This window comes from Nomascus leucogenys, chromosome 15, assembly GCF_006542625.1.
Source record: "Nomascus leucogenys isolate Asia chromosome 15, Asia_NLE_v1, whole genome shotgun sequence".
NCBI lineage: Eukaryota > Metazoa > Chordata > Mammalia > Primates > Hylobatidae > Nomascus > Nomascus leucogenys.
Genome location: NC_044395.1, coordinates 33,851,585 through 33,876,189, shown reverse-complemented (window position 1 = coordinate 33,876,189; position 24,605 = coordinate 33,851,585). Strand labels below are relative to the sequence as shown.

Genomic DNA, 24,605 nt, shown 5'->3' with positions numbered 1-24,605 from the left:
CTTGGCCTCCGAAAGTGCTGGGATTACAGGTTTGAGTCACCATGCCCAGACTAATTTAGTATCTTTAGTGAACTATTTTAATGAAGTCCATTTCCCCCTCTGTGTGAAGTCTCTTCTATTATCTCTTCAGAGAATGCAGCCTTAGACATGACCACAGTCACCTAGGGATAACAGTAGTTTCAGGAGAGTTCTGTTTGTTTCCTTAGCTGATCTATAAAGCTGTCTGCTTCATTTGGTAGCATATCCAGCTTGTGAGTTTTCACTAACTGCTAGTAGATTGCTCTGTTGTTTTTGACAACACCCTGGAGCATGTCCAGTTAAATTCCAGCTCCTTGCCAGGTCACTTAAAAAAAAAAAAAAAACAGTCTTTGAGATTTGTTATGATGCTAAGAGGGCTCTTTCTGTCTCTTTCCCTAGTTATTTCTTATGATTTAGCGAGAGAGTCAGAGTTTTCTGTTCTTATGGACTCTACCCGCTCTGGGTAAAATCTTTGACCTGTTGCTCTTGGCACTGGCTGAGGGAGGTAGTCCTGAAAAGAGGGAGATTTTGGCACCAATATTCTTGGCCTGCTGCACCTCAGGTAAAGCCATCCACCCCAGGTGTCTGGCTAGTTGGAGGCAAAGAATTCTCTGAGTTGAAGAGGCTGAATTCCCAGTGAGTGCCTTTTCAGTTGCATTCACTGGGAATTCAGCCTCTGCAACCCAGAGGTAGAGAGCCTGAGACATGCTCACAGCCTGCCAACCCCATGAGATACTGCATCACTTGACTTGGGGCTGAGAAGAGAGGGAGCCCTGTCTTCTTGGCCACATTTGCCCAGAGTGAAGTTTCAGTCATATTGAGCTGGGGGTGGAAGAAAGAGGGAGCCAGTTGAACCTCAGAAGCCACAGACTCTTGGCTTTTCTTGCTGTAATTAGTAGATTTGCTTGAACAAATATTTCTTTATTCTTTAAGTTTTTTTCTAGAGACTTGAAGTGTTTTTGGTTATGTTTTTAAATAATAATTTTTTATCCGTTATGATTTTTTCTCTGGGTATTGGATCCATGGGGGCTCCTTATGTTCTACCATTTCCATAAGCAGAACTCTTAAGCATATGATGTTGGTTTCTTTATGTGTAAACTCCTAGATTTGAAACACCACAAGTTGACAGCTCCTGATATACATTTCTTCTTTTAATAAAATTAAGAGAAATGTTCCAGGAGACAGCAGTTGAGTATCAGCTCCCTACATGAATTGAGGGAATAAGTAGTAGAACCTGCTGAAATGGTGAATGGTGGGAGTCTGTATCAATTGAGTAGCCCAGCAGAAAGAAAATTCAATGAAAAGAAAAGCAGTCATCAAAATAATCCATCTTCTGTGCAATGTAGTCATCAACCCACCTTTCAAAACCAAGTTTTTGAGATTCCCAAGTTTATTCCTAATGAGCTTAATATTAACTATATTCCACTTTATTTACATTATGGGAACCATGACATTTTAGCAAGAGTGCCTAAAGCTAATTTAATTTCAGGGATAATATTGAGATCATATATAATTTAATTTATTATTTTATTTAGTTCTCACAATAATCCAACATGGGTTGTTATATATAGAATTTACAGATAAGGAAACCAAAACCTAGAGATATTAAATAACGTAAATGAGCTTACCCAACTTCTAAGAGATGGATCCAAGCTCTGAATCTAGATAGGCTTACTGCATTTACATACTACTTTCCTGAGTAGATTTTCTAATACATATTAAGCAATTAATGTATAATATTTGATTATATTAAAAGGAAACTTGGAATGAAACTCTTCTTACTTGAACTAAATGCTTTCTTAGCTAGTGCTCTCTGTGGCATAAGGAAAACGTCAGTCAGCGTGGCAGCCTTCTCTTCCTATTCTGTGACAGGAGTTGCATAGATAGTCTAAAATCCTGGATTTCCCATAAAATCTTACTTTTGGTTGTAGAATGCAGTTTGTGACGCATGGTCAGTCTGACATAAACATAATCTTGTGTTATGCTAATAACCTGACTTGGAGTAAGATAGAAAAGTGAGCGGTTAAACTAAAAGATAAGTCAAACAAATGAGGTATCCTCTACAGAATGTATCTGATTTCCAGAATAAATTAGTGAACTAGTCAAAGTCATTCTTGAGAGTTGCTAGGATTACTTCGCTCAGGTCAGTGATATCAGAGGTTTTTGATTTGTCAAGCCAGCAATGATGCTACCACATCTCCTTGTCTCACTGTTTGCCTAGCACAGCACCCAACACTAGGGAGGTACTCAGGGAAGTTTTGGATGGATGGATGGATGGATGGATGGAAAGAGGAAGGAGAAAGAAAAAAAAATGTGTTGGCCAATGATCTATCCCAGGAGCTCAAGGAACCCACTGACTTGCAGTCAGGAGACCTGAATTGAAACAGCCACCTCTGTCCTGAATTTGTTGTGACCTCAAAATACATGTTTCTTTAGGAGCCTCTGAGGTTTTTAAAATTTGTACAATAGGAATATCTGACTTACTGGGGAGATTAAATACAATAATATGTAGGAAAATTCCTAGCAATAGGTTCTCAATAATATGTTTGGTGACTCCGAATATAATTGCCACCAGTCTACTCTTAGCTGCTTGTTCCAAAAGAAGTATAGTAGCATTGAAAATACCAAACAGCTGATCATCTTTCTAGGGTAATTGTACTTGATTTGGGAAATTAAGGGTTTTTTTCTTTAATAGATTTTGTTTTGCCTGTAATTATGTTTTACTTGAGTTAATGTTATCTGTTTACATCTTTTTAGGCCATACTCCAAATGCCAATTGGAAGTGGCTAAAGTAGGGCAATTTCCCTATAATGGCAGATTTTACATTTTTTGCACCACAAATTTGATAGAAGAGACTATTTCATAATTTTGAAACATATAACTTAAGATATTTTTGTTGCTTGTTATTTGCAGAGTGTCACTACACAGCCAACAAAATCTCATGACTGTCTCAAATCTTGGTGTGATATTTGGCCCAACTCTAATGAGAGCACAGGAAGAAACTGTGGCTGCTATGATGAATATTAAATTTCAGAATATTGTGGTAGAAATTCTGATAGAGCACTATGAAAAGGTAGGCTGAGTTTTCATGTGGAAGTGTCAAGTTTTATATCTTGGTTTTATAAAGGAATTTTGCATTTGTATCATCTGTGAGCTCATAAGTTTTGTGTAAATTACTTCTTAATGGGGACTTCAATTCTCTTTCCTTGTTGTTGAGTTTTTAAGTGCTTCTCAAAATCCTTCAGTTAGGTGGTTTCCTTTCCTTCTACATAATTGACTTCAAAAGGTTTTCTTCTTTACATTGTATGGTAAGTTTATTACTCCTATGCAGAGAACATTTTAAAATCACTTTGTGGTTGGTTCTATTTTAACCTTCTCTTTGTATCCCTTTGAAATCAAACTCTTAATTATATAGAGGTAATGTTCTAACTAAACAAAAGTAAAAAATATAGGCAACGGTTTTGAAGTCTTCTCTATATCTAGTCCCTAAGAAGGATTTCTTGAAAAAAGTGAGATCTTAGAATAACTATGACAATGGGAAATTTTGAAAGCTGAATTAGTTGGAGTATTAAGCAAATTGAGCCATTTAAGGTCTAACAATTTGTAACCCTTTTCTCTCTGATCTGGTCTTTTCGAGAGAATGATTAAGGCCCTCTCCTCCCCTGGCTTCCTTCCCAGCACCCACAGAAGCATGCCATTAGTGTCTATCTAAGGGCACAAGCCCTCTCACAATGCAAGAGCACATGGCTGTGTCCTGTAGCTCTGCTCAGACCTTAACCTGCAGCTAGCCACACTCCTTGACAGCTCAGAGCCAACAGCATGGCAGCATCTTCTCCTGAGAAGCAAGGAGCCGTTCAGTGGGAGAAATGATACAGAATGAGCCTCAGTTCCTCTCAGGTTATGTTTTTTCAGAGTATGAAGGTGGAAAGAGAATAGTACAATAAAAACCATCAATATGTCTTGTTCATATTTGGAAGGTTTCTTAAAGTTATTGAAAGATCTTCTAAATTTTACTTTTGGGAAATGGGAGAGAATGAAAAAGAAAACCCCGTGAAAGAAATAATACTCCAGATAAATGAAAAAGTTACAATTGCTCTAGGATACTTATTTTTTGCAGCTGATTAAGTAGCATATAGTTCAAAGCTTATTTTATGATGAAAGTGGCAATATCACCCTTTGATTGACCTTGGTCCATTTTTCTTATATGTAGATTTTTCATACTGCTCCAGACCCAAGCATTCCTCTTCCTCAGCCTCAGTCTCGATCTGGATCCCGAAGGACACGCGCAATCTGCCTCTCTACAGGGTCTAGGAAGCCCAGAGGGAGGTATACTCCATGCCTGGCTGAACCTGATAGTAAGTGCACCCGGCCTTTCTTCATTCTTTAGTTCAGATGTATTTCACTGTATTGGTAATTAGGTAGAAATAGAAGATGTTCTCACTGATGCTCTTTCCCCAACACCTCCTCTTTTATCATTTGTATATTCTCTGTCAATAGTTGTACGGTTGCTTGGGTAAGCAAATTCATTATTGATACAAAAGGAAAAAAAGAAAAAAGGGCTCAAGGCCCTTTTTTCTGCAACTATGATTAAGTACATTGGGTGCTACTTTGTAGCAGGTTTTGTCCTATTGTCAAAGTGGTAAAGAAGAAAGCAAGATAAAATCTGACTGAAGCTGTCATTTTCTTCCTTCCTTTCACATTATGTTCTTAAAGCATTATCTCTTGGGTATCAGTGTCTGAAAGAGAAAAGATAAAAAGAAACAACACACATTATCATTAACTTACAATTCTGAGCCAAGCCCTAAGGTGATGTGGGTGGCACCTTGAGACCATGGCACACATTAAACTGTGGCTGTTTTCATTTTATTTTATACCCCCCACCCCAGTTTTTTGCCCACAGTCAATATTTAATAGAAAATAGTCAATAATAGTTATATATTTTAAAATAACTAAAAGAATGTAATTGGATTGTTTGTAACTCAAAGGATAAACTGAGGAGATGTATACTCCATTACATGATGTGCTTATTTCACATTGCACACCTGTATCAAAATATCCCATGTTCTCCATAAATATGCATACCTATTATGTACCCAGAAAAATTAAAAAAAAAAAGTTTACTAATTTTTAATTTGGATATATGTGAATGCATTATTATGCTTTATCTGATTTTTCTTATAACTTGCTTTTAGGAACATTAGAAAACAAAACCAGCGAAATAGCCAATTTCTTACATTTCTATATTCTTAGCAGGAAAGGAAAAAGCCTTTGAAAACTGAGGCACTTGTAATTTACTACTGACAGTTAATGGTGCCTTTGAATGACAGAAGGCTGAGTACTTTGTAACTTGGAATCAATCACCTATGATCAGAAAAGTAAAAGAAAGCAGAAATATGTTTTTATTATACCCCCTTTCATTGATTCCTTGTAATATCATGAAGGAATCTTATTTCTCTTACTTCTGAATCCTGTTTCATAAACAAATTTTGTGTGAATTCAAGTCAACCCACTTAGGCTTCGAGAAGTAAAGTTATTACCTAAAGGCAGGTAGTTCATAGGTACATATATAATCTCCCTAAAATAGTATTGAAAAATACATTCGGCAAGTTCCAATGCATATTTTAAAGCCTTTCTCCAGTACTGAGGACAGTTCTCCATACTAGGTAGGGGCCTACCACTTAAATGGGGTCAGGTGGCCACAGAACACATGGTAAGTTGGAGAACAGAAGGGTTTTGGTGATGCTGTTATCAACAGATAGTTACAGTTGCTTTTGTCTCTCTCCCTCCTACTCAGGTGACTCCTATAGCAGCAGCCCAGACAGCACACCTATGGGGAGCATTGAGTCACTCTCTTCACATTCCTCTGAACAAAATAGCACTACAAAGTCAGCTTCCTGCCAGCCCAGGGAGAAATCTGGAGGGATTCCTTGGATTGCAACCCCGTCATCTTCCAATGGACAGAAAAGCCTTGGTCTCTGGACAACTAGTCCTGAATCGAGTTCCAGAGAAGATGCAACCAAGACAGATGCAGAATCAGACTGCCAGAGTGTTGCTTCGGTCACTAGCCCAGGAGACGTTTCCCCACCCGTAGACCTAGTCAAGAAAGGGCCTTATGGGCTGTCAGGACTGAAAAGAGCTTCTGCTTCTTCTCTCAGATCCATCTCTGCAGCTGAAGGTAAGGCAGAGTGGAACTTGTGCAAGATGTCATTGTCTCAGTGTCACTTTTGCTGGATTATTCAGCATGGTTAAACAGGGATAAAGTTAATGGTGGAGAAGCTAATGATGCTTATCTACTTTGTTCCTGTGCTTGGATTTTACAACCTAGGCACTGTGACATTTTTCCTGAATCTTTCCATGTCTGTGAAGTGATGTCTTTGTAATTACTGTAGATTTTGATCTCCCCAAGTGATGGGTTGCTGTACTCAAAGAACATTCTGTACCTTCCCATTTGGGCTCAGAGAAAAATGCTTTCTTTTGTTATGCACAATTACTGTGTTATTGCTATAATGTTGTCTAATAGCACCTTGCCTATTTTCTTGGGCTTTCTTTTTAGGAAACAAGAGCTACAGTGGATCTATTCAAAGCTTAACTTCTGTAGGTTCCAAGGAAACACCCAAAGCTTCACCAAACCCAGACCTGCCTCCAAAAATGTGCAGGAGATTAAGACTAGACACTGCCTCAAGCAATGGCTATCAGCGTCCTGGCTCAGTGTAAGTGAGCGTTTGTATGTTCACTGTGTCTCCCAGGGATACAGAGAGGAGTTGAGTGTTTCAGGAGAACTCTTGGGAATCCCACAAGTTGAATACGTTGGGAATACTTTATCTGTAGGGTGGGTACAGTCCACTTCTGTAAGACTCTATTCTTTTCTATGAGTGATGTGGAAGTCTTCGGATATGTACAGAATCTCCCAGGGCAGCACTTCCAGCACTTTCCTTTGAAGCAGAGCTGTGACTTAATTTGAGGAAATGAAAATTGATGTATAATAATGTATAATACAGTAGTTATAAGCTTTGGAACTAAAAGTGTTCCCATTAAAAGCTAAACATCCATCTCTCCGCTGAAGAGACTGCCACGCATTGACTATAAGCCAGGTCCCTGCTCTCCTCACTGTTTTAAAGCAGCTTCTTTCTCACTTCCATCCTACGCCCCCATACCTGAGTCCTCACTGATTTAAACAAGCTAGTAGAGAATGAGGAATATGAAAGGCAAAAGTGGGTACTTCTCATCAAAGGAAATGATGCAGAAGTGTAAAGGCTGCTAGGAGAAGGGTACGTAGACATAAGTAGAAAGTGGGTGAAGAAGAACAATGGAAACCTGGCTAAACAAGTAAGCAAAAACGGGAGATAAAAAGTTTCTCTCCCTTTCATTTTGTTTTCCTGATATTTGCTGAGAATTTCCTAATGCTCTCTGAGCCATTACTGGATGTCTTTACATGAGTTACCTCTTTTAAGGTCTGCAGTGTCCTTTCAAAATGGGTAGTTTAAACCACATTTTAGAGATGATGAGAACTGATGCTTTTCTACCGTTTCCAACCTAGGGTTCTCTGACTTCAATTCTGTGCTCCTTCTGTTTTACCATCTCCAGTTTTAATATGAGGCATTCTTCCTGACATTTTAATTATTCATTAAAAGTCCAGTAAGACATTTTACTAAGCCTGTTTCTATAGGAACTGTGTCATAAATTCATTAGTTCATCCTTTTCTCTGACGGGAGCCTTTTGGTTGCAGAGCATGTTCAATGTATGTTATCTCTTTTAGTTAGAAATCCAGTTACAGTGGTATAGGCACATACATTTGTCAGTGTGTCTACTCCCCACTGTGTATAATTCTACCCATTAAGGGAAAGAAATGTTAAGCCAATGTATTAGGGAAGATGAGAGAATATAAACTCCATTCTTTGTGGAGGAAAGAGAAGAGCTTCTCTTTTGTGATTGTACCGATAAAGTAGAAATTCAAATGAGGAAAGTGTGTGTTCTATATTAGGTGTAAAATTATCTTTGAGATAATCAAATGGCTTGGCTCTGGGGGAAGAGTTTGTCAATTAAAGAAATAAGATAGATTTTTTAAAAATCTACCTTAGAACATCAAGGAATTTTATAGAGTCTTCCAGTAAATATAGAAACTCTTTCAATTCTTTTCAGTCATACCTGATAGTCTTACCTGTTCAATTAGAACATATCCTCTCTGCCTTGCCCTCCATGATTTGAAACAAGATGTAAATCTACAGATTTGTTTATTGGCCCTATTTTCAGAGTTTGCCCTTTTCACTTTACAGACATATGTTCACATATAAAAAAATACATGAATAGTGTTATAATTCGTGTTTTCTTAGCTAAAAGAATGAACAACAGTTCTTTTGTCATGTTGATTTGATTCTTTGCATCTTCACTTGTGGCTCCACAGGAGTCAATAACCGTGCTGCTGGGAGCAGAGTAGAGAGAAAATGTTCCTTTTACTGCTCCCATGGTTTTCTGAGATAAAAAGGATGAGGACAGTAAGATCCCCAGAGGAAGTAGCTATTGGTTTATTACAGCCTGATACTCTGTAAGCTGGAGGTTAGATCTAAAAATCTCATTAACATTAAAGGTTAAAACAATTAAAATTCCCTTCCAATTTTGGCAGTGGTTCTCAACCATTTTTTGTCTTGTTTAACTGGTAATCATGAATTTCACTTTGAGCAGAACGAATGTGATTGACTTCATGAAACTTGCATTTTAAATCATTTTTCAGAGTGGCAGCAAAAGCTCAACTGTTTGAAAATGTTGGTTCACCTAAGCCAGTTTCTTCTGGGCGGTAAGTTCTCAAAACCCTTAAATGCATCTAAAAAAAAGTGGTGACATTGCCGCTTTGTATTGACATGACACTCTCTGTGACAGCTCCGCCTCTCCATTATGCAGATGGTCAATTTTAAGTCCACTGGCCCTTCACAGGAAGTCATGTCTGTAAACAGCATTTATCATCTCAGATTGTTATAGTGATGTCTCATTTGCTGAAATCTTCACAGTAGAAGGGCTCTAAACAAACACATTTCCTAGAAGATAAAAATTGCTATAATCCTTTATACATCTTTGATGACAGTCATTTTAGGACCACTTTTCAAAAGCATGTTCTTGATTTTTAAAAGTTAGGTAACTTTTTCTGGAGGAATCATCATGGACATCCATGCAAAAATATGGTTATTCTTAAGGACCACTGAGATGTTGTAGGGTTAATTGCCCAGGGCGACTCTGTTTTTAGAGTACATAATTTCATTAGGGGTTTTCAGATCTTACATTCCATTCCATTATTAAAATGATATGAGTTGTTACATCTTACTTCTACTAATGTGCTTGCTTCTAAAGTTCCTGCTTTACTCTCCTTGCTTTCAAATTTATTCTTCTGATCTATAGTGGGCTTTGGTTTTTAATTGAATAATGGAATTTCATAAAGGCAGAGGCTTTTCATTATTATTTTTTTACTATCAGCTGCTAGTACAGGTAGGAGACACTCAATGCCTATTGTTGAAAGAGCATATAAATGTGAGAACTTGAATAACAAACCTTGATTTTTCCTTTCGATGTATGAAGACATTTTTGAGCATCCCATGTCTGGCTAATTGAGGCTGTGAAGTAAAGGAATCACAGATATTGTTGTATAGTTGTTGTATAGTTCCTCTAAAAGTTGTATAGTTCCTCTAAAAGTTATTTAACCAAATAATTTTGATCAACCTGTATAAGTATGTGGATTTTTCAGCAAACATTTATTAAGCACCTATACAGTACTGGGCATGTGATAGTTACTAAGAATAACAATAACCTTCAAACTCTTTTTGGTTTTGTTCAAAGCCCAGTAAGGGCCCTCATGTATTAGGTTTTTTTAACTGCAGAGAGTAGAGCCACTTTGGTATCTTTCTAGAATAATGGTCAGTGCCTAGCATTTAAATAGCTGAGCCGAGAGCATGTGAACCTTACCTCTGTCAGCAGTGTCTTTATCTTCTTCCTTTTGACCAAGGCACAGTGAAAACTAAGCCCCATGCATGTCACAGCAAACATCATTTCTCTGAGATTGTCTTGATTTTTAGGCTTTAGTGTAAGGGATTTAACCTTGCTAGTTCTTCTGTCATGCTACGTAGTTGAATTGCTCACTAGATGGAGCCCTTTTATTAGGAAGCTCTAAAAAGTCGGCCTGTTAAGTAAAAACTCAAGTAATCATAATCAAAGAGGTAATCCCCGTAGAGCTTTAAGAAAACAAGCTATGGATGAAGTAAAATCAGAAAGCCATCATATAATAAAAATACACTCAGATGTTCAACAGTCAAATCATACTTCTTTTTCTTCTTCTTTTTTTGTTTTTTTGAGGCAGAGTCTCACTCTGTCACCAGGCTGGAGTGCAGTGGTGTGATCTTGGCTCACTGCAGCCTCTGCCTCCCAGGTTCAAGTGATTCTCCTGCCTCAGCCTCCTGAGTAGCTGGGATTACAGGCACCTGCCACCATGCCCAGCTAATTTTTATAATTTTAGTAGAGACGGGGGTTTCACCAGGTTGGCCAGGCTGGTCTTGAACTCCTGACCTCAGGTGATCCACCCGCCTCAGCTTCCCAAAGTGCTGGGATTACAGGCATGAGCCACTGCGCCCAGCCAACTCATACTTCTTTAATATGTTTTTACATTCTGAATACTCTAAATCAACTTTTAATGGGCATCAGCATAAACTTAGAGCTCACTCAGCTCTACCTTCAGAGTTACAGTCTGTCAGTTCACAACACTTGTGATTTGTGTCACTTTTCACTGAGGCACAGGGGAACATGAACGAACTTTAGGTCAGACAGACCCTAGTTCAAATTTTTAGTTCACCACTTTCTAGTTCGTGTAACCTCAGAGTTACCAATTTTGGGGAATCTGTTTTCTTTATCCATACAATGAAGATCATAATTCTCAGCTTGCCACATTGTTGGGAATGTACACAATACTGTGTTTGAATATGACGTGCTCTGTAGATGGTTTCTACATTAATAACTCTTATTATAATTATTGTTGAAACTGCTTGCCTAAGACACTCAAGCCTCTGATTAATATATTAGTGGTATTTAAACACTAACTCTTAACAGTTACCTGATATTCTTTTGTACTCTTAAATAAAACTGAACAACTCATAGAAGTTGAGGGAATTTCCCTGACCTTCTACAATGCCTGTCTCATTTTTGTTTTTCTCCTAAGGAGCTCAAGGTTACCCTTGAATTAGACCTTGAAAGAGATAGAACCAGTAGAGGCAGTAGGAAGACTAGCCATATTTTGGAAAGAGACTGGTTGGGAGATTTTATTGGTCGGCCTAGAGCCACACAAAAGTAACCCCTCCAGCATTGCTGCAGGCACTGCAGGTCATTGAACACAGGGGTGATCTAATCTATGATGCACCAGAACAGATCATTTTCCAGGAGGTTGTGAAAGGGAGAGAACAGTCAACCATTTAGGATGGAACTGGTGAGATTTAAAAGGCCTTAATCAGGAAAGTAGCAAAGGGATGAAAAGCTATAAGGAGATTTTTATGAATAGGATCAGGATTGGGCAACTGTTTTGATACTGGGAATAAGAGACAGGAAAAGAAGTTTCCAAGTCTCTGAGACAGTGTCGGAAAGAATGGTGGTTTAGCTTCTGATCTTAGCTTGTGCGTATGTAGGAGGAAGGGAAAATTTTGGCCATAGGGTTTGAGGAGGCTGTGAGAGCCAATGAGAGGCAGTTAGAAAGGCGCAGCTGGAACCAGGAGAGAGCATGGAGTGTGATGCCATTTAAGAAACTTCTACACAGCAATTACACTGTATAGGTGAAGGTGAAGGTACCTAGCAAGGAGGCTTGCTAAATGAAAAAGAACAAATGGCCAAGCATTGGTCTTTGGGGAATGGTTTTATTTAACGTTCAGACAAAGAAGAATGGACAGGATGAGAAGGCATGGCCAACAGTGGTAGAAGCTGCAAAAAATGGTTTAGGAGATCAAGAGAGGCCACTGGTTTTAAATCCTAAGACATCATTGGAGATCTGTAAGAAAGCAAGTTCACTGGAATGGGAGGGGCCATGCTGCAAGACTTGTTAAAATGAAGATTCCAGGGTTTTGCCATAGACCTTATAAACCACAATGTCCAAGACTGAGGCCTCAGGAAGCTGCATTTTTGTCAACCTCCCCAAGTGATTCTTATGTACATGAAAGTTTGAGAACCTTTGGAATAGAGAAAAATGTCATAGTGCCCGGCACAGCCCTAAACAGACATTGGTTATTTACAATTGTTTTCCTTAACCTATAAAATCCCTTTAAAAGCCAAATGTAGCTAAGCTGTGTCTTACCATTATAAAGGCACGTGGAAAATAGTATCCTTAAAACCTTCACCTGGGCTTCAGTTATACTCAGAGCGGAGATCCACTTTAAAGTAGTATAAACAGGCAAGCTATACAAATATCTTTTGAAGGTTGAATTGAGAATTAAGAGCATAAATTGAGAATTGAGTGTCTGGTTCATTATAAACAATCAAATGTTTCTATTATCAAACTTTAAAAGACAAATATTTTGCTTAGAATTACAAAGGACAAAAAGCTCAACAAAGTTACCTTGCCCAGTGAGTTTGAGTTTTTAAAAGGCTTATAAATCACTGGTTTAGAGCACAGTTACATATGTTAAGACACACATAAGATGCAGAAATCACCATAACACACTTAAGCAAAAAAAAATTTGTGATGTTTAAAATAATAATGATTTTCCTTTAGAGAATGTGAAAACTAATGAAGAAGTAAGTTGAAACCACTTATAATTTCATTACCTGAAGAAAACTGTTAAAATTTGGTGCACAGCCTTCTAATCTCATCTGTGGCAGTGGTTCTCAAACTTCTTGATCTCACAACACCTTTATAAACTTAAAAGATGATTAAGGATCCCCAAAGGGCTTCTGTTTTTATGGATTATATTTATTGATATTTACTGTATTAGAAATTCAAACAGAACATTTTAAAATATGTATTTATTGAAAATAAGAATAAGCCTATTAATACCTGACATAATACAAAATAAATGAATTGTCATATACATTCCATTAGCTTCAGAGCAATGATATCTTAGGCTTCTGCCTGCCCCTCTATCTCCCCTGCACAGGTTCCCTTGACCACCTTTTGAAAACTACTCCTCTGTGATAACACACAGAAAAGGACACACGGGCAGGGATGTGGGGAGGGTAGGGGAGTTCTCTGTATTGTTGCTATCATAGTGCCCAACACACAATAGATGCTCAATAAAATTGTTGAATGAGTAAATAAAATGCACATTTTTAACCCAAAAAATACTTTGTTACTCACTTTTTCACTTCATTTTCAATGGAGTTGCAACATGTATGTCTTTGACACAAGCAGCTTTAACTCTACAGGCTCAGGTGGAAGTTTTTAGGGTTGAGGTATTCAGTGTTACTTAGATATTCAAGCTGGAAACAGCCAGTGTTTTTTGGAAAAAAAAATCTATGAAAAGAACATGTAATTAATTTTAAGAAATCTGCAACTAGGCTGGGCATGGTGGCTCACTCCTGTAATCCCAGCACTTTGGGAGGCCAAGGTGGATGGACGGTTTGAGCCCAGGAATTTGAAACCCTGTCTCTGCAAAAAATACAAAACATTAATTAGCACGGTGGTGTGCACCTAATAGTCCCAGCTACCTGGGAAGCTAAGATGGGAAGATCACCTGAGCTTAGGAAGTCGAGACTGCGGTGAGCCATGATTGCACTATTGCATTCCAGCCTGAGCAACGGAGTGAGACCCTGTCTCAAAAAAAAAAAAAAAAAAAAAAGAATCTCCAATTAGTACCAAAGAAACAGATGCAGTGTTTCTTGGTAAACTGTCATGGGCAATTTAGGGTTCTTGCCAAGAACAAATTTGTAAACTTTTTGTCTTACACCTTAACATTGTTTCATTATATGAGTTCTTCAATAGCATGATCTATAGTTGCTGCCTAATACTTCATTAGATTGGTGTGCTCTAATTTATTTTTTACGTTCTCTACTGATGAATACTTAAGATTGTTGTGAATTTTAAAAATTTCCACTTTTATATATAGTATTGCTTTGGTATCTTTCTACCTCCGTGCACTCCTACTCCCTTCAGAAGTGAAACTGTCAATGGCATACAAAATGTGTGTATTTCTCATTGTTAAACAGGCCTCCTGAAGACATTGTATCAATTTTGTGAATTTTTAAAATTTCTCTTATGTTTAAGATAAGCATTGGCAAATTTTGCACACTGACCCAATCAAACTTTTGTTACGTTTACTCATTAAATGCATTAGATGGCATTTAGAATGAGGAATGAGGCTTGTGGACAGATCATTTTTCCAATGATGAGGGAAGAAATGGCTTTCAGGACTGTGCCATTACCTCACTCTCCCAAGCAGTAAGAGGCAGGATTTTCAAAATCTTTTTCAAAGAGAGATTAGAATCTTCTGAAGAGAGACACAATAGGTGACCGTGTTATTTTCACATCCTCTTCAATATACCAAGACAGTAAAAGAGGAAGCATTAGCACCTGAGGAAACTTCACTGTTACAGAGTCTACATTAAATCATCAAAGCTCTCCGCAGAGTTAACACCTGCAGTTACAGAGCTCAGCAGAAGAAAATTCCGTCTAGTCAGTGCACAGAAAATTGAAAAGTCATGACAGGTAGTATTTTGTGCTGTGTGATTTTGACACATTTAACAATATGTATGTCTTTAGTTATTTAGCGATATAATTATGCTTTTCCCCTCCCTCAACCAGTCCCATAAAATACTATAAATACAAGTAAGGAGAACATATATGTCTAAAATATTAATTAGAAGATTTGGGGTACATTTTAAAGTGTAGTTTTGAAAATTAGGTCATTGTAAAGAATATTATAATCACTTCTACAACTTCGGACATTGTTTCCTTATAGATCTCTTTATAATTTATCTTAATGATTCAAAGAAATATGACTTACTGTTTACTGGAGGAAGCTGTTGCTATTAGAAAATGTGATTTTTTGGAAAAATGTTTCCTTTTTTTTAGGAAAATGGTTCTGAAGTCCTCGGTAATATCCTGATCAAATCTAATGGTTATAGTTGGCTAGAAGATTTATAGGGAAAAAGTTTATATTCTATTTGAGACTACCATAGTCTGATTCTTAGAAGTCTTCAGAACCTGATAATGTTCTCACTTCCAACCTATATGCAACCAACATACCCACGTGCATGTGTTCATGTGCACACACACAGTTCTTTAAAGTCCTGTCCTACTCTGAGTGCCTCTACTTCCTCAGTTCTTCCTTAGACCATGTTTCACTGGGACGTTGTGCTGTATGGGCTGAGGGTCATTCCCAAACCTGCCCCGCTAGCAAGCTTTCTGAAAGTACAGCCTGAGGCTCACCTCTGATGAAAAGACTGGAGGCAGGTCCAGAATTTTCCTCTCTACACTTTCCAATCTTCAGATAGTCTTTGAGAACCCCAGTTTAAATGGCTGGACCTCATTCTGGAAGTGTAGGGTTAAGACCCAGGGTTGAGCTCCAAAAGGGAAATGAAATTATAATGTAATGCTGCTGCTTTGGGAGAGCTGTGGATGCAAATGCTGCTGCTGCTGCTTTGCAGGTATAGTGCTGGGACCCCAAGGAGGATAGATAAGGTGCCCTGAATCTTTAAAAAGACTCATCATGTAGAAAATGAACCCAAAACATCTTTCCTTTTTCTCACTCATTCATTTAGCTAACATTTACTGAGTTATACTACTAAGCATCAGACATTGTTCGTGGAGATTATATTCTATCTAGGGGCGAAGATAAAAATATCAGCAATAATAACAAAATACCAGATACTAATACCATGCAGACTTGAAGCAGGAAGATATGATAGTTCCCTGGGCAACTATTTCAGAGTATGATCAGAGAAGGCCTGACCTTCAGCAAAGCTCTTGAAATTTAAGATGAACCTGAAGTACATGGCCATGTGAAGATCAAGAGGAAAACATCTCAGGGCGTGGACGTAGCTGGCCTGAGGTGGGAGTGAGTTTGGCGTGTTTGAAGGAAAGAAAGAGGGCCATTGTGACTGGAGTAAAGTAGGTGAGCAGCGGCAGGGACACAAAGAGGCAGGGAAGACCATCCAGCACCTGACTGCATACAGTTTGTGGGCCAGAGTAGGAAGCCAGTTGAAGCGTTGTCAGGGAAGTAATGTGATCTGATGGGCATTTTAAAGCTGCCCTCTGGCTGCACTATAGGTAATGAATTGCAAGGGAATAGAGGTTCTAGGAAGCCATTCAGCCAACCAGGTTGTAAATGCTATTGTCTTGGACTCTGGTTGTGGAAGAGATGGTAAGTTCCTGGAGTTGGGATCAGTTGCAAGTCTTACCAAGGTCACTGAATGTTGCAGATTAAAGGAGACCTGCCTGGTCCCTTGATTAGCAGCCTCAGATATTACCTTTTTAGTGTTGGCTCTAATATTTTTGAACCATATCTCATATGTAACTCCTAAATTCTGACTTCACTTGAAAAAAAAAAAGAGTATCTGGGTATATTGAGCACGAATTTGCATATAGTGACAGAGGTTGGAAGCTGAGTGGTTGGCTTCTCTTGTTAAGGATGGGTGTACTCTGGTTTGCAAAGCCTCCACCTGTCCCCATCATCTTCCTGATGGTGAAGCTATAGTTGGTTGCCATTTATCATCAACTTATCCTATTACTTTTCCTATATCATGCCCAATCAACTTACTTACCATATTCTTTAAGCCTTTCCATTTTTGGATCTCACCTCAGATAGTCTGAACATGAAAGTAGGGGAAAAAAAAGCTTTGGGGTACCTAGGAACCTTGGTTCCTACATAGCTGTAACAATAGCCTATTTAGCAACTTATTGAACAGTTAAATAATAGCAGTCTTTTAAACCAACCTGTATTGTTATAAGCCAGGGATTACCCTGGAGAGCATTGCCTAGAAACACAAGAAAGGTTTCTAGTGTGCTAGTAATCCCTGATTTCTTGATCTGGTAATATGATTGTGTTCAGTGGAAAAAGCACCGATGTACACTCATATATGCACTTTGTGTACATTATGTTCCAATTACAAGTAAAAATTAATAGCATTCTTGAAGAAGAGTTTTAAATATAGATGTCCTTAGGTTGAGTGTTGAGGTTTTGACAAGTTGTCTTGCTCTTTCAGCCAAGCCAAAGCCATGTACTCCTGTAAAGCAGAGCACAGCCATGAGCTTTCCTTCCCACAAGGAGCGATATTTTCTAATGGTAAGTATGTCAATTCCCTCTGCCTAAGTTTATCATCATGGGGAGGATGAAGGAATACTATGGTGGTGTGAGTCTAAAGTAGAAGCCAGAAGCTTCAGATTCTATCCCAGGTCCTGCCTTTCATGACGGGCATGCACGAGCACATCAGATCCCTCTGGGTGGCATGCATCTGTAGTCCCAGCTGCTTAGGAGGGTAAGCCCAGCCCAACCCACAAAAAAAAATTAAATAAATAGGCCAAGCACGGTGACTCACGCCTGTAATCCCAGCACTTTGGGAGGCCGAGGCGGGCGGATCACCAGGTCAAGAGATTGAGACCATCTTGGCCAACATGGCGAAACCCTGTCTCTACTAAAAATACAAAAATTACCCAGGCATGGTGGTGTGCACCTGTAGTCCTAGCTACTCGGGAGGCTGAGGCAGGAGAATGGCTTCAACCCAGAAGGCAGAGGTTGCAGTGAGCCGAGATGGCACCACCGCACTCCAGTCTGGTGACAGAGCAAGACTCTGTCTATAAATAAATAAATAAATAAAACATTTTAAAATTCCCTCTGGATTCATTCCTCTCCTGCAGGCATTTGTGTGTATGTACCTGTTTGTACATGTGTGTGAGACAGAGAGAGATTGTTTTATTTGACTATGTGAATGCAAAGGACATTTCAACTTTAGAGGGCTGTGACATTGTTTTGTTTGGACATTTGAGTTGAGTGTATAGTTGACCCTCTACATTCCAGGATTTCTGCATGCACAATTTAACCAACCATGGATCAAAAAGGTTGGAAAATAAATAGATAAATAATAATACAAATTTTAAAAATATATAGTATAACAACTATTTACATAGTATTTACATTGTAAAAGGTATTACAAATAATCTAGAAATGATTTAAAGCATACAGGAGGATGTCCCTAGGGTATATGCAAATATCACATCATTTTATATCAGGGACATGAGCATGTGCAGTTTCTGGTATCCACAAGGGGTCCTGGAACTAATCCCCCACAGATATTGAGGACTGACAATCTGATGTGGGTGTTTAACCCATCTGTTTATATAATTATTTGACACTAATGTTGACCGAGTGCTATTTATTTATTTATTTTGCCAGTGTACCCATCAGTGGAACCAGGATGGTTAAAGGCAACTTATGAAGGCAAAACGGGACTAGTTCCAGAAAATTATGTTGTCTTCCTCTAATACTATTTAGTGGATGGCAGTATCTTCATGGTATCCATGGTAACGAATAAATGCTATGATTTTATCTGACACAGATACACGGGGATCAGCCCACTAAGTGAAAACAGTCAATTTCTATCAAGTTCTTCACCAGCAGACTATGTAGCTCCTTATTAATGGAAAAAAAAGATTTAAATTGTTGGCCATTCTTTTTTGGTTGGTTTCTTATTTTAAAATATCTTACTTCTGAAAAATGCATTTTTGGATAATATGTAACTCTCCACAATGTCTCTTCCACAGCAATTGTAGAGTTTCAAATACTGTATTAAATACTATATCCCAGAAATTTGGAAACCAGAAATCTGCTATATGGATTTTGAGATCTGTCCTTTACTGCCTGGCATTCTCTGAGGATCTCTGAAATTGTTACTTAAAAATGTAATTTAAATTGTTCATTTATTGTTTTTTTCTTAGAAATGTACTGCTTTTATATATGATTGTTTTGCTGGTCCTAAACATTTCAAGGATGTAAGTCTTTGTTTTAATATAACTTTATTTGTTTTCCAAGTAGATGATAATATTCAAAAGCAATAATGTATATGATATCTATAAAGGAAGCAAACTTAAGTCATACACTGATTCCACTGTAAACAGTCTGTCCAGAATTCCAGACACCTTCCGTGGGTTTAGCACAGGGATCAGCAAACTTTTTCTGTAAAGGCCTGATAGCAAATATTTTTGTGGTGGGTTAAATTTGGCTCATGGGTTATAGTTTGCTGACCCCTAGTTTAGAGGGTGTGTAAAACTATCTTCATAACTTTGAGATTTTTATAAAATTTTACATTAAAATATACTGATAAATTATATGCACATATTTTCTACCAGTAGCATTATAGTGGCATCATAGAAGAATATTTACCCATAATGGGAAAACTGTAAAACTACAGTATCAAGGCATACAACTTAAATTCCACTTGGAAGATTGTAAAGTGTCAAAGTATTTTCATGATAATTTAATTTGGGCTTTTGAAATGTTCTACAAACGAAAAAGATGTTTAAAAACATTACAAGGGAAGCTATGCCTTCTGAAGTCTATCCTTAGTTGAAACAGAAAATAAACACAAAGGTACAAGATCCTTAAATTATTTTGAACCACAGAGGTTGAAATTGTTTTGTGATCTTTAGCAGAAATAAAATCTGTACATGATTATCTTTTATGCCTTTTAGTTTACAGTCTTTATTAGCAATTTCAGTGAATTTGTAGAGCATAGTAATAGGTATTTACTGTCCACTTATATATTATCAGCATCTGGTCATGCACGAACCATTAAGTCTATATTTCTATTTCAATAATTCTAATATATTATTTCTATAAATATAATATCTATATGTGGCAAAGAGCCTTTCTTGTCAAGATCCGGAAAAGCTGGTTACCTGCCCTTTGAGTGCCATTGTCCTGACCCGCTTGTTCTTGACATCTTACATATTACTTCAGAGTTCCCCACTGTGCAGACCCTCAGGTGTTAACTGTAAAAAACTCTTTACATGCTATTATAATCTGTAATCCCTGTCTCTTCTATTTTAAATGAATGTTTCTAGAATTAATAGCTTAAATACACATATACACACACAACTATGCTTCAGAAAAGTTAGGCTTTTACAAATAAAAAGAATAAGATTAGAATTAACAAGTAGAGAGAATAACAGTAGGCGGAGTCAGAATCAGGAATAAATATCAGTGAATCAAAAGAATGAAAAATATTATGTAATAAAAATTAGCAATGTAATGTAAACGTTTGATAAAAGATTATCTTTTTCTTTTACCTCTTACTGTTGACCTCTGTACACTGTAATAAGGTGTGTTGCTGGATCTTCTTGGTCTGGGTCCTTGGTGACCTTAATAGTAATAACAGCATTGCTGACACCCTAATTGCCCTCTGCTGGAACAGAAGGTAGTTTTCCAATGTACCAGTACCTTAGTCTATACAGCACCATTGGTTTAAGCACGCTTGCCATCATCTGGTATCCTGCTAGACTAGAATCTCTGAAAAGCAAATTGGTTTTCTTTCAAAGACCAACTTAACTCCAAAGAGAGATTCAGAGTCCTACTTCTCTTGCTGCTGCATAAAGAAATCTCAACCTTCATTTTATTTGAACACAGACCAAAGTGTTCCTGCTTCTGAGTTTTCTGTAAGCTAATTCTACAGATGTTCCATTCAGATTTAAAGCTTTTTTACTGCATAGGACGTGGATATGAAGCCTAACTCTTGTATCTGATGGCAAGGCATATGTTGCAGCCACAGTGCTGGCTATGGTCCCTTTGCTGAAACAAGCTACAGAAGCACTGATTCAAGTGGTGCTTGTGCTTGAAGTTTTAATCTTCTAGATTTGTGAGGATGGCTCTTTTTCCTTCATAATGGATTACATGCGTAAGCAAGTCATGGCCATATACTGGAGATGGGCTAAAACTGCTTTTCCCTTAAAGTAAGTTTCCTACAGATAAGGTATTTATGAGCATTGAGAAAGTCAGGACATGTACTGTAAATCATACAGAATGTTGATTCCACAGGAAGGCAATGCCAGACATTGAAAGAGGATCACATTCAACTTCTAATAGTAGTTCAATAACAAAACCTTAGCTTTTCAGGAACAATGTGAAGGTACATTAGAATTGCCACATCCATACCTTCAAAACACACAGCCTGTGCACCCTAATAACTGCTTACGGTATAATCAGTATGACGATGAGATCGAGGGGGTCTAAATTTAAGTTCATTATCTCCTGTGTTATGTGAAAATATCCCTCAGTACAAAACATTTGTGTATTTCACAGATGACTCTTGTTTTGCCGTAATGCTACCAAGTTTATGGAAACTAGTCAACTGAAGGATTTTTCTGTTGTGTTATATGTAAATGTCTGAACAGTAAAATCATCTTGTATTCCTGTAACATTCATGAAGTATGAGGAAGTGGGTTTCTCCTTGTTTGATGTGAGTGGTTTTGCTTGTTGCGTGGGTTCCCTGTGCTTTGTAACTTGCATGAACACAACCAGGTTTCTCAATAATGATTTGTCTGCTGACTCTTTTCAGAGATCGTGGAGGAAAAAAAATGTACCTTAAAACCCCAAATTATCTAGGTTTCCAAGTAGGAAAAGTAAAGATACATATGACTTTTATTACTATTCTATGATAATTGGCTTTATATAATGTGGCATCCTTCATAAAAATTCACTATGTTGTGAGGCAAACAGATTTCTTACTATCATCCGCTGTACCCTGCTCACGTTCTCACTTCTAGCACCATTCTTCTGGTCTGTGTCGAAAAGGGTATCATTCAGGTGGTTTCAGTTTAGAAGAGTCCCTCGGAGCTTTGCCTCAAGCGATTTCAAATTGTAGTAATACCTTAAGTTATGCATTCAGGATGCCTTCTTTAGCATTTAGAACCCCAACTAGACTTATACTTTGACTAAAGTCGGAGGCAGACCAATTTAGGGAACAGATTTTGTTCTTTGGTTTTATGATACATTTGTAATTCACCGCTGTTAGCATGACCTCACATCACTGCGTAGGACCCTGAAATCTTATCTCCTGGTCAGGTCACGAAAAAGAACAGAGGTTTGACTATTGTCCAGAAGTTACTTTCCCCTTGACTAAAGGTTTCCCCTTAGGGTAGACATTGCTATTTAACTTTGCCTCCTACCCTTTTTTGTTACCTGCCAAAATCAATACACTTTTAAGAAACAAAGATAGTTTTCTGAACATTCTGTGTCCTGCCTGTCTCCTGTTGATTCACAGATGTAATATCGAGTATTCATCAACTAGTCTCAATTTCCTGAACACATTCACTGTATCCCTGGTTGTCACCATTATCCCCCTGCTTCAAAATGTGCCGGTTCCACTTGGTAATAACCTTGGGAAAACTCAGGTTTATGAATGATGTGGACTTTTAGAGGATCAAATCAATAAATTGGATTTTTTATTTTTTGAGTGCAGCTGCACTCACTGTTTTAAATAAAGAGTCTTACATAAGAATGTTGACAACATTCACAGTAAGCCATTGGCAGAAAATTGATCTGCATGTCCTAGACCAATGATTAGAGGGTGTCTGTGGTTTAGGGAGCCCAGCCCATCATTCCTTTTCCCCTTGGCACTCATGAGAGAGATGCCAAGTTCAGTGTGAATTTTTCTTGGTGCTGTATGGAGAAATGGAGTCTGTGTGCTTACTGAAGAGTCCCAAAAAGCAGAGACCATTTTCATTTATTGCCATAATAAATATTCTCCACCATTCAAGATGCTTGTGTACAGGGCTATTTGGGAAACTAAAGTGTTGGAGGAGGCAGGGGCTGAAGGTGTCAAAACCTCCTCAGTAGGATAACCACTTTCTCCCCTTTGGACCATCTGCCATCTTTCACAAGTGTTTTCCATGGTGTTTTTGTGTTCAGGGTTGACAGCAACTCAGTTTTGCCTTGAATTTACTCAGTCTTATAAATTAAAAGTGTGTATTTTATATAAAGATGCATTTTATATAAAAATGCACACTTTTAATCTCTATATGGCAGCATATACATATATGTATATAAAATGCACACTTTTAATCTCTATATGGCAGCATTTTTGAGGTTTTATATCTGCCAGTCTACCCTCAACTGCCTCCTTCTTGCAGAGGATGATCCCCACAAGAACTGGTCTAAGAACACTGTCTGCACGTAATTTATGCTTAAAATCCAAGATACCACCACATATCAAAGGTTGGGATTTTCAGAGTCCTTCTTGATTTCTGAGCTGAAACCTTAACAAATAGGGAATTTGGCAGGGAAGACACCTGGGTTTTTAATTCAGAACCCTATTTATATACTGTTAAAATTTGAGGTACTGTAGTTTATATGGAAGTCGGATGTTTAGATATTATATTTCAGTACTAAGAGCTTCTTTGCAGTCATTAACATGACAAATTAAGTAATAAATATAAAAGTGATTGTCCATAAATTATCATTGAATTTTTTGTTTATTTTGTAGTGTTTCTGTATTTATCTGCACTTTGTGTATATATACACACATACATATGCCAACATGTAAATAACCTCATGTTTATTCCTAATCTAAATTGCCATAATATTTTTAATGTATGGTTACACTGTGTTTTAAATTACCTTAAAAATAAACTTTGTAAGCAGATTTTAATTTAGTCTTCGTACTTGAAGACTCACTGTGTTGGAGGGCAATTGTCTTGGCTTCTTGTAGAGAAAAAACAAGGTTTCTGGTACTGTGAATGATCACTTTGGTATGGCTAAATCATAGCAGAATTTGGTGACCTTCTCCTCACAAATTGGTATTCTGCAAGCTTTGGAAAATGTTAATGTTGATAACCTATTAATAATGCAGGTATCCACCAAAGGGAGAGGGAAATGGGCCGTATGCAAAATACTAAATATAACAAGCATACAGGCTTACCTGAAAGTATATATGTTTATAAAAGTTTCCAAATGTACTATGAAAGAAATATCAGCATACAAATACCTCCTGTCCATTTTTATTAGTTTTATGACCCTCTTGGTCACGACTTGACTTCTAGGTAAAACTTTGCTTCGCTGCATCAGAAAAAGATAATCGTGTATTTCTTTTGCATTGCTCCATAGATTATTAGAGTGCAGCAAATCACTTTGCCAAAACTAAGCCTCACAAGTTGACCATTGGACAACCTGGTTTGCTCACATAGTTTGTAGTTTTCATCGATATCGGAGGAAAAGAGATAAATTCATGACACAACACCTTTTAAGATATAAGGACTAATGTTAACTCCAGTATAGTTAAGCAGGAAAGGACTATCAGGTTAGATATTACAGATTATTCTAGACGAGCTACTGTTCAAGAATGTTGGTTAAGACTGTTGGCCTGGAATCCCCTATAACTGGTATTTTAGAATTAAAAATGAATTAGCTTCCAGTGGCCAAAGCTGGAATGATTTGAGCAACAAAATAATGCAGTAGTGAATGACTGGCTTATAAAACAAAGTATAAAATGAATATCCATGAATCCACATGGATATCAATGACAATAAATTTCACTTATGTAAAAAAATGAGGGAGAAGAGACAAATCTTCAGAAAAATATTCCAAATCATAGTTGGAGTTATAGTTACTCTTCCCTCTAGCAGGTAGAATTTAATCCTCTCCTGCTTA

At 37.7% G+C, this 24,605-nt stretch overlaps 1 protein-coding gene across 1 annotated transcript in view; it reads left to right on the top strand.

Annotated features, from left to right (window-relative positions):
- The window catches only part of ARHGAP42 (Rho GTPase activating protein 42), a 312,250-nt gene extending 288,643 nt beyond the window's left edge, over positions 1–23,607 (top strand). Inside the window, exons 18-24 of the mRNA XM_030829546.1 lie at positions 2,932–3,091; positions 4,229–4,373; positions 5,813–6,193; positions 6,572–6,728; positions 8,747–8,809; positions 17,173–17,252; positions 18,360–23,607. Coding sequence (XP_030685406.1) covers positions 2,932–3,091; positions 4,229–4,373; positions 5,813–6,193; positions 6,572–6,728; positions 8,747–8,809; positions 17,173–17,252; positions 18,360–18,448 — 1,075 coding nt within the window. The 3' untranslated portion in view covers positions 18,449–23,607. The remainder of the gene's footprint in view (positions 1–2,931; positions 3,092–4,228; positions 4,374–5,812; positions 6,194–6,571; positions 6,729–8,746; positions 8,810–17,172; positions 17,253–18,359) is intronic.
- Positions 23,608–24,605: the final 998 nt, after the last annotated feature.